The sequence below is a fragment of the Podarcis cretensis genome (genome assembly GCF_951804945.1).
Source record: "Podarcis cretensis genome assembly, chromosome: 4".
Classification (NCBI taxonomy): domain Eukaryota; kingdom Metazoa; phylum Chordata; class Lepidosauria; order Squamata; family Lacertidae; genus Podarcis; species Podarcis cretensis.
The window spans coordinates 41,565,476-41,576,562 of record NC_137173.1 but is presented as its reverse complement, the minus strand read 5'-3'; the positions used below and the strand labels follow the sequence as shown (position 1 = coordinate 41,576,562).

Here is an 11,087-nt window from a genome sequence, read left to right as displayed (position 1 = left end):
GCTAAAATTTTATAACAAGGGCTATCATTTGATTAATAGTAATACAGAGGTACTTGGTTATCAAACTTAATCCATTCCAGAAGTCCGTTCCAAAACCAAAGCGTTCCAAAACCAAGGCGCACTTTCTCCATAGAAAGGAATGCAAAATGGATTAATCTGTTCCAGACTTTTAAAAACAACCTCTAAAACAGCAATTTAACATGAATTTTACTATCTAACGAGACCATTGATTCATAAAATGAAAGCAGTAATCAATGTACTGTACTATAAAATAAATAAGACAGTATTGTAGATTTATTTATTTTTTGTTAGCTGCACTGATGATAGTCACTGTTTGGATTGGGTGGGGGGCTTTTATCCATTTCCACAGTCGTACAATCAATAAATCAGTAGATGAATTGGATTCCACACAGTCACAAAAACAAATTAACTGAAAAAGCCCCAAAAACAAAAAGACAAAATAAATCGCAAAAACAAAAGTACCAAAGTTAATCCCTTCCAGAAGTCCATTTGACTTCCGAAATGTTTGAAAATCAAGTTGCAGCTTCTGATTGGTGCAGGTGCCCTGGAAACAATAGCCGACAGCCACATCAGATGTTCAACTTCCAAAAAATGTTTGAAAACTGAAACACTTCTGGGTTTTCAGCATTTGAAAACCAAGGCGTTTGAGAACCTGGGTACCACTGTAGATGTATCATATCAATTTTAGTCAATTAATGTTCAGGTAAAAAAAAAGTGGCTCTGAAGAAGTATACTTTTAATGTATTTTTAATCTTTTGTTGGAAGCCGCCCAGAGTGGCTGGGGAAACCCAGCCAGATGGGCGGGGTATAAATAATAAATTATTATTATAAATTATTATTATTACTTTGATTAGATATCTTACAACAGGCACCATCTTAGAATAGGTGTTTCTTCCTAGGGGAGAATAGGAAATTCCGTTTTTAAGATGGTGTTTGCCATCTACAGTTTTGTTAGTACTTTTATTAAATCAGGAGCATCAGATTAGCTAGTTTAGTTTTAATAGGTGACACCTTTTAAATCAATAATTTTTTAAAATACATCTACTAAGTAAACTGCAGCCCTATTTAAAATCCAAACGAGTATCAAACTTTGACCCATTTTGCATGCAACGTTGAGCCAAGCCATGGCCTGGTGCAAACAAGCATTTTGTGGGTTCCCAGAGCAAAAATTGCCATTGCACCACTCCTTTCCTGGTCCTGCCACTCCTGCGCTACCACGTCTAAGCCCGTGGTTTGGCTTAGTATTGTGTCTTACTAAACTAAAAGAGTAAACTCAAGAACAAATCTTGGTTACAGCTTGTGGTTATAGCTTGTGGTTCATCTGGAATGAGACAAACCATGAGCTCAGGTTTGGGCCTAAACCAAACCATGGCTTAGCCCTGGGTAGTGCAACAGCAGTGAGACCAAGTGAGGAGTGCTGCCTGTGATCTTCACTCCAGGAATCTACATGTTTGCTCATTTGCACTGTGATTCTAAACATACTTGAATGGCAGTTTTATATGGGAATGAGATGGCCATCATGCTCTCCCTTAGGCGTATTGTTTGACACAAAAATTTGGTTCTAGCACTACAAGAACAAACCTCAGTCAACATTTAACTCAGCATTGGACTCTGCACTCCTCTGGTGTGGCCACAATAAATTTGGAAGCTTTCACTTCTGTTTTAGATTGACTGCAGTTTGCCATGTTTAAACCTTACACACTTTCCCCAACTAATCATAGTTAAATTTAACTGCTTCAGGGTTTGGATGATCTAATCTAAAACAAAAACAGAAGCTTGTGATCTCATGGAGAAATATTGAATAGTAACAGGTTTCATCTGCCAGGCTTCTCTCCAGCTCATCAGAGGCACACAGTTAGCTTCCTCTTCTGTCATCAGTCACAAAATGTAATGACACAATCTGCTGACAAAAAGGCAGGCATCGCAGGAATTTAAACTCATGGAAAGTTTCCAACCCAAATCCTCATGGTGAGATCTAAGCTGAAATTAAAGGGTGGCAGGTGCTTAGGGAGTGACTGTAAAGCCAGATAATAGTCCTTTTCCTACTCTGCTTCTGTACACTTCTAAGAACATCTGAAGGCAGGCTACTGTGAATGTGTGAAAAAGGTGCAAAGAACAAGAGAACATGGAATATCGTTAATGAGATCTTGTAAATTGAGGGACAAACTACTTACCTGGATTCTGTTATTCATAGCACATTTCCAGAAATGTCCAAAATAAAATAACCTATGGCTAAGGAAGAGCAGGACTGCACCACTGGTCCTTACCCAAAGAAAAGCATGCTGCCATCCCCACCTTTGATATACAGTCACGAATTTTGATTGTGAGGCATGCATACAGTTGAATGAAGAGGGGTCAGAGTAAGAATTTCATTAAACTCAAAACCACCCCTTCATCACTGGGCCACTCATACAGTATAGTTGCTTAGTGGGGGGCCACTTGAAACCCTTAGTCGCTGCATCAAGGTTTGTTTCTGGATTACTACAAGTTGCTGCTAAGACTGTTTGGCAAGGGTATGAAGATAAACCATGTACTGGAGCCTGCCCATGTTGTAAGCAGGTACACAGACACAATGGACCACAGTATACCACAACTGGGTATACTGGGATGGCTGCTTTATGTATAAAAGTATAAATCATATAAAATACCAGGATGGTGTAAACAATAAAACGTAAAAAGAGCACAAAATCATTCAAATGCCTAGCTAATCGAGAAGATTTTTGAACAGCTATATATGCCTATCAACATAAAAAAGTACTCAAGAGACACCTGATAGGATGCCTGCTGAATCTCCACTGGAAGCATGTTTCACTGCAGGAATCTGCTGGAAGTAAGTAAGACCAGCAACACTAAATGCCTGACTTCTGGTAGAGGCCAATTGAGTGCCTGTAACTTTAAGGAAGCAGCCTCTGTTTGAAAAACAGCCAGGAATATTGGGGGGGGGGGGCAGGCTACAGATACAGTAGTTCAGTTCCTCTCTTGTAGCCTTATGAGGCTTTGCCCTTGGGTGGGAAAAATATTGCGCCTGGGAAAGGGAAGTGGGAGTCAACAGACACTCAAGGAATAGTTTCGGATAAAAGGCTTTTATTTCTACCATCCATGAACTGGTAGAAGGAGCAAGTGTGATAAGTCACAAAAAGCATGCACGAAGTTCACAGTCCTGTGCACAAGCATATATACCCCTTCCAGATCCCTCCTTTCTCCTCCTTCCAGAGTCCTGCCCCATGAGTTCCTCTGAGCATGAACAGAAAGCTGTCTTGGGACTATTGGGGCTCTTGGCATCCTTCCCAGGAAAGGGGGGGGGTGAGAGTGGTTCAGCATGTCCAAGAAGTTGCAGCTAGAATGAGATAAGATTCATTTCTCAGGCCTGCTATGAACAGAGCCTATTCATTAGCCTTTAAAAGTAACATTTTGCCTTTTGCCACAGCATCTTGTGAGAAAAGCAGAGAAGAGCAGAGAAAAGCTGTTTTGGATTTTTAGAAGCCAAAAGGAGTTTTGGACAGTTTTGAGGCCTGGTTGATTATTGAAGCCTGGGGTGATTTCAGACAGGATTTGGGTATCTTGTCCCTTCATTCCCCCCTGCTTGTTTTTGGACAGCCACCAGGCCTGTCCCAAATGGACCACTATCCTTTCTTGAGGCCACTGATGCTTGCCCCAAGTTTGGGAGCTGGGAGCTGCTTCCTGCAATTGTTGCTAGGTCAGCTGAACGCCTCCTTCAATGGGGTGCAGTGGCTACCTGCTCAGGAAGCAAACCCCATGCTTGCCACATGTTCTCGTTCTTGAGCAGGTGACTTCGGGCCTAGGTGAGGTCACCTGTCCTCACATTCCTTCACTCTCTTGTCCATTTACCTTTGGAGATAGAAAAACATGCAAGCTGTATTCTGTCCAAATGCTCAGTAATAAGTTCTATAATTAAACAACAAAATGCAAACAGATAAGCCAAATTTAAAATGACACACAATACAATATTCCTAAAATGCTCATTGAGCAATACAGTAAGTCCTACCTCACCCCACTTAAAGATGGGCACAACACAGGAGGCAGAACTGGCTTATGGGAGAAGGATTAATCCCCTGAAGATTTCTCATTCTCAAACAGGCTTCTTCCCACACCCTTTCAGTGTGCTTTTTTTAAAAGCCTGTTAGCAGTACTGAGGCCTAGTAAGGTGAAAGAATGTGGAAACAGTCCTTTTGGTGACTTGAGGATTAATGCTTGGAGGAGCAGCCCCACTGCCTCCTACGGGAGTGTGGGAAGAACTTGCGGTGGTGCTTAAAGTGACTGTTCAGTTGTGTGGAGAGGCTGTAGGCCTAAATAGTTTCTATCCAGAATAAAAGGCAGGTTTTCCCCTTGAGATGCTGGATCTCCATAAAAACCCTATATGAAAACCCTATATTCTCCTGAGGAAGCAGCAACCACTTCCCTCATGTGTGAAAAGGACAAAGAAGCGCTCTTAAGGCTAAGCAGTTTCAGGAAGTACAAAATGGTAACTAAGGGCTGCTCTGACCCCTTCATCTTGAGAATACAACTTCATCTTTTGCAGCAGGGGTGAGAGAACCTGTGGCATTAGCCCACCATTAGCCAACCACCTGACATCATATGATATGAGTGAGGTTTGCCCCAAACGGCCTTAAAAGCCAAATTCAGAGGCCTGGCAGTTTCCGCTCCCTATATGTCCTTAGCCTGCTTTTCCCTACAGCAAGGATAACAGCAGTGGATACTTTTTTCTGTCTCTTATTGCTCTTTAATGTCTCTTTGTGATAATAATTTTTGGGTAATTAATTCTTAGTCCAGGTAGCCCTCTCTGTCCAAATAGGAATTGGTATGTGGATTAGGAGAATGTAAACTTTTTCCTGCCTGATGATTCTCTCCTGAAATTGCTTTCTGGAGCTTGTTTTTAAATAGCTTTTTCCATGGCTGGGATCCAAAACTGGCAGCTAGCTGGGAGTGGACATTTACAGCAGAGACGTCTTTGGTGTATAGGGAGAGAATAAGCACCTTTCTACCAGCCACTGATTCTCCTCTTCTGATGCTTCCCACTCCCACATTTCTATTAGGACCCATGGGCTTGTAGCCATGTGGTTGGTGAGGTCTCACCCTTGGTCAATCAGTTTTGAGAGAGATTTTTGAACTCTTCACAATCTTCAGGATATTGCTACCCTGGATAATATAGGCCTCATAAAAACACAACTACCGTACTGTTTACCCTGATTCCAGAAGAGACTGTTTATCTGAATTTGGATCCTTGAGGAACTCCACAATTACTGCCCACTGTAATTCTTATTTTTTCTGTTTATTTCTGTCTTCTTGTTTTTTAATCCATTACTAATATTTAGGAACACCTATCCTCTTATTCCATGACCACTAAGAATTCCTAATGCTTTCAGAGACAAATCTGCAGGTTTGCTCTGCTAATCTGCAAGAGATCCCTTTATTTCTCCCTGGAAATACGAATCATGTTTCCAGATATGGAAAAAGTGCTGTGGATCAGCTCTTGTTTTTTGCATATCAGTATTCTGCTTGTAGGGTCTTCTTGTTGCATGCATTAAATAAGACATTCCTACTCTACACAGAAGAGGATTACTGAACAACAGTATATGTAATTTGTAATCTGTTGTAGTATGTTTCCTTGTGTGTGTCCCCACCTTTAGTATCCGGAATCAGCTGTTGTTTTTGGCAGTCCTCTGGGAAAGCTTCTTTCATTAAGCTTTTCCGTGCTAGCATCTATCAGGCACACAGTGTTATCATATTGTAATGTTGCCTGTGTGTCCAGTCGAAATTACATCTATTCAGCTAAAATCTAGATAGATACAGGGAGCCAGCTACATTACTCAGGTTACCATTTTGGTTACAAAGCAATTTTCAATAAGAACAAATTTGGCTCTGTGTAGGGCTTGCCGATCAGAAGGTTGGTGGTTCGAATCCCTGCAACAGGGTGAGCTCCCGTTGTTCAGTCCCAGCTCCTGCCCACCTAGCAGTTCGAAAGCAGGTCAAAGTGCAAGTAGATAAATAGGTATCGCTCCAGCGGGAAGGTAAACGGCATTTCTGTGTGCTGTTCTGGTTTGCCAGAAGCGGCTTAGTCATGCTGGCCACATGACCCGGAACCTGTCTGTGGACAAACACTGGCTCCCTCAGCCTATGGAGCGAAATGAGCGCTGCAGCCCCAGAGTCGTCCACGACTGGACCTAATGGCCAGGGTACCTTTACTTTTAGGTAAGCTTTAAACATTCTTTGGTTGTTGTAATTTCTCTTAGTTCTGCAGCCTACCTCCAACTTTTTGAACACTGTCTGCCCTCTCTGAGAGATTTTAGGCTCCTTAAATAACAAGAAAATACAAGAAAACAATATGTCCCCTTAGTCTAAAAATTTCTTTCGCTACTTCATTGCAAGTTTTCATATAAAAGAAATAGCTTTTAATTCTCAAGCTGTTTTTTAAACCTTCAATACTTCCTCAGACCAAACCATGATGAAGCAGGCATATAAGAGGCTCAGAAAGGAATCCAGTATGCCAAAGTTGAACACCTCTTAAAATATCTCTCAGTGTGTATTTCTGTTGATGCTGCTGTCCACGTGACTGTAAATAGGTTGATAGTAGTTATTGCAGATTAATTACCAATACAGAATAAAAGGGAGCAGGGTCTTTGTGTGTGCTCACAAGTATCTGAAGTTCAATTCACTGTCTAGCTAGGCAGGGTGAGGAGGGCATTTGGAATACATTTTTGTGTTTCCCTAGTAACACACTAAGATTATGTTGTCAGCTTCAGCTGCATCTGGCATGTTCTGTTCACAAGCACCGTCCATCTTAAGCCATTCATTTTTATTTAACAGTAATAAAAAATGCCTTACAGATTCAGATCAGGAAGGTGTACAAGCTGCTGTAGAGTTTCACACGCCACCATCAGATTTACATCTCCTCCTAATATTACCTTTGTTTTAAAACAGTTTACTTGATATGCTGCCTTGTGCAGAAAGTAAATGAGAGGATTTAGGGATGAAATTAATTCAGTGATTGGACTTGCTAAAGCAGAATGATGAAGCATCTTGGATTTAGAAGCAAAATAGCTTCACAAAATACTTGCTCAACCCATGTGATTTCCCCCTACTTCAGCACTAATATCTGATTATATGAAAATGCACAGCTGCTATGACTTCAAAGAAAATGAGAAACTCAGAGCAAGTTAAAACCCAGTCTTACAGTTTTAGAAACATCACCAACTGAATTAAAAATGCTTCTGCTCATCTTCAAAAACTTGTGACTTTATTAATTTTGTACTGCAAAGGTACTAGTGAGGCTTTCAACAAATGTTGCAGTGGGAGTGTTCCTGTTAATGTTCTAGGCAACTGACTAAACTCTCTTCTAGGAAACTCCACTCCCTGCCCTTGACCCCTAAGCTTGCTCATTTTTAACTGGGCTGTTTTGGGGTGTCCTCCCTCCCTAAATTAAGAGGGGTTTTTTTTGTAAGGATTTTTTTTTAACTTCTGCCAACTTGGGGTTTCTTCCAAATCTGCTGATAACTCATTTTTGTGTGCATGGAGGAAGCTGTTTTTAAAATGAGGATTCAAACTTGGGAAATGAATTCATTATTGGTAGGATATCCAAAGTACCAAAATTCATGTATCTGTCCAAACAGTGGTCTTCTGCTTTCTTTCTTTCTTTTAAAAAAATTGTATGCTGTTCGTCTGTAGGGACCTGTCAAACTGTTATTTGCAAAATGCTGTGTACATAAATGGTATTATATAAACAATTAAATGAAATTTTCTGACCGATATGTATTATAGACCAGGGGTTGCGAAAACTTTTTGGACAAGTGCACACATTTCAAATTTCAGAGAGTTCTGGAAGCACCAGATTTTACAAGCAGATTTGTGATGCTATTGCTGCCTAATAGCAAAAGGGCGTGTTCCTCAGTACCAGGAAAAATATGCAAGCTAGCCACACCACACTCACTTTCATTTTACATAAATCACTTAAAAAATACCTACACATTTTGCCCCATAACTTTCTAGAAAAATATAGTCAACCCCCCTGCAACGCATGAAACTCAGCTAAAGCATGCATGACAGATGGCTGTCCAATCTCTGCTTTAAAATCTCCAAGGAAGGAGGGAGACCATTCCACTGTCCCGAGGGAGACAGTTCCACTGTTGAACAGCTCGTACTGTCAGATGTTTAGTTGGAATCTCCTTTCTTATAACTTGAAGCCATTGGTCAATGACTCTGAGAAGCCCACAAACAACATACAAGGGCTGTTGTTCCCAGCTACTGATATTCAGAGGCCTTTGATCTTGGATGTAGCATGTAACCATTATGACTAGCAGTCATCCATGAATTTGTCAGATATTCTTCTAAGGCTGGTAGATAGACATCACCACATATTGTAGCAGTAAATTCGATAACCATGTATTGTGTGAAGAAGTCTGTCCTGAATCCTCTACCATTCAGCTTCATTAGATAATGCTGGAACGATTAATTCAATTACCGTATCTTCAAGAAAGAGGGAGAGAAACCTCGTGTGTGTCCACACCAGGCATGATTTTATACATATCTATCAATGTTCTCTCCTTATTTTCCTTTGTCTAAGATAAATTAACTAATGCTAGTTGAATATGAGTATGATGATCTACCGTATTCCTGAAATATTGGTATAGCTATATTTGACTTGCATTCTTTGTAGGCATAAGATTCAGCTCCTGCACTATCACAGTTAGTTCACATTAGTTTCTAGAGCAGAGCTTTCCAAACTTTTCATGTTGGCAACACACTTTTTAGACATGCGCCATTTCGTGACACAGTAATTCAGTTTTACTAACCCCTTTCCAGCCCTGGGAGAAGCATGGGAAGCATTTGCACGACACACCTACACACTGCAGCTGACACACTAACGTGTTGCGACACACAGTTTGGAAAGCTCTGTTCTAGATGCTTCTGTGCAAGCACAAGCCTATCACTAGTTCTATGAAAATTGGATTCTGCCCATTACTCTCCAGTTACCATCTATCATGAGATTCTGGGGAACCCTCATATTGTGTGAAATGGAATCCAGAACACAAATTCCTGCTTCCAACCAGATTTGGGAAATAGTTACAGATGTTCAATGCCAAACGGACTATCCAGGCCAAAAAATCTAGTTCCTGCAAATAATTTGAATCCAATGCTCACTAACTGTTTTTATCTGGACAAGCCGTCGAGAAAAAACTTGCTGTCGAGAGCTGAGCTGGTAAGACATTAAGATTGTGCTTATAACACATCTCTACAATTCAGTATTTGTCTCATTTGAATAGTTATTTACATATATGTTTGCTTTTAAATTTTTCACCTGCCACACATCCTAGAGAAAACAACAAATTAATCTAAGCATTTGTGGAATTAATTTCATTCTTTGTTTCAGCCCCCACACCCACGCAGGCGTGCGGATGTTTTGGTCGATAATTTCCATTTGTAGGACTGCCACAGAATATGTTATATCCTTAAAAGCTAAGCATTATGAGCTTTGCATGAGGGAAAAGTGAAGGGATAAAGTTAAGAAAACATTTTAATGGTAGCACAAAGCCAGATGTTCAATTTTATTTTTTATTTTTTGTATTTGGGTAGTGGGGGAACGATCAATGGCTGACTCATTATAATCATTGTCCATTAAGTTGCATTTATATGTCAACACAAAAAAACCTTCTCTTAGGAATCATTACAGCAGAAAGATTAACCTGCTTTGGCGATTTATATTGATATTATGTCCTGCTCTGGTACCATTTTCTCTCCAGATTAGAAAAAGAGAACACTATACAGAATCAGCCTGAGGGTTGGATGTGCTAATTTCTGTGCATAGATCCAAACTGAGAATTAACCACTGTAGTTTAAAAAGAAGTATAATACATGCCACCAAAATGAGGAAGACTGTAATCAGATGACCTGCATGCCTGCTCAGTCTGCTGTCCAAGTGCTAGCAGTTGATGGACAACTTCAAAGTCCCTTCTCTCCCTTCTTATGGTTCTATATCTTTAAATAGCCCTTCAAACAGAGCACATGTGTTCATCCTAGCTGAGGGATACATTAACATTCTAGCACTGGATGTACTAAAGAAAGCAAACCAGTTTGGATACCTTGAAGCAATTGAGACAGGCACAGTGTTTTGTAGACTGGAAGGTTCTATAAGCTTTTGATGGTCATTTCTGTTTAGGAAGTGTAACATCTAACCACATGGCTCATAGACTCCATTACAACAGGGTGCTGGACTAGATGCCTTTGGTCTAATCCAGCGGGGTTCTTAAATAAAATTTCAAGCTCTGTCTTCAAAACCAAATAATACTCTTGGTGAACAAGGAAGTAGTACAGTTGAACTGCATCAGCAGATGCAGCTGAAAACATGAAACTGTCTAGTCAGGTCATTGGCCCTTCTGACCCAGTACTGTTTCTTCTGACCTGTAGCGGCTCTCCAAAATCTCATTAAGAGGGTATTTCTCAGCCCTGCTGCCAGCCCATGCTAGAGACACCAAGAACTGCACTGAGGACCTTGTACGTTCAATGTGTTCTCTATAACTGAGCTTTGGCTCCTTCTAAGTTCTGATTTGTACGAGTCAGACTGGCTGCAAACGTTGGGATTTACTGAATAAATGAAAACTTGTAAAAATGCTTTGGCTAAAGTACATCATAACTGAAAGCAGCAGCTTCTTCCCCAAAATTTCTCATAAATTTATTACCACTTAATCAGGAAAACTGTAATTTGTCCTCAGACTATAATTACCATTTCCACACACATTTCACCACTAGTGTGTGTGTTTGCATGTGTGTATTCTTAGATCTAACCAACAGCTCTGCTTTACTTGCTTTCAGAAGGAGAAACCTTAATATCTCCAAGATTCCAATGAATTGCCAAACACTTCATCATCATCTAGTTTCCCAGTCGAGACAAATGCTTGTTACCCTATAATGCAGCCAGAGATAATTTTTGCCATCTATGCTACTTACACAATTTAAGCATTTTTATTGATGGGCTGAAAATGATTTTCTGCATATGCGGTAAGTAAGCTTAATTTTCTGATCTTTTCTCATTAATCACAGATTTTCATAGGGTA

General features: G+C 40.3%; 1 protein-coding gene across 6 annotated transcripts in view; it reads left to right on the top strand.

Moving 5' to 3' along the window:
- The first annotated feature begins 2,830 nt into the window (after positions 1 to 2,830).
- The window catches only part of GABRR3 (gamma-aminobutyric acid type A receptor subunit rho3), a 34,181-nt gene continuing 25,924 nt past the window's right edge, over positions 2,831 to 11,087 (top strand). For 4 of the 6 annotated variants that reach the window (XM_079974808.1, XM_079974807.1, XM_079974804.1 and 1 more), the window contains exons 1-2: positions 3,860 to 4,504; positions 10,846 to 11,031. In XM_079974808.1, the coding sequence (XP_079830934.1) occupies positions 11,027 to 11,031 (5 nt within the window). In that variant the 5' untranslated portion in view covers positions 3,860 to 4,504; positions 10,846 to 11,026. Of the gene's footprint in view, positions 2,852 to 3,859; positions 4,505 to 9,406; positions 11,032 to 11,087 lie in introns of those variants that run through there. The other 2 variants (XM_079974806.1, XM_079974805.1) reach the window with 2 other exon arrangements.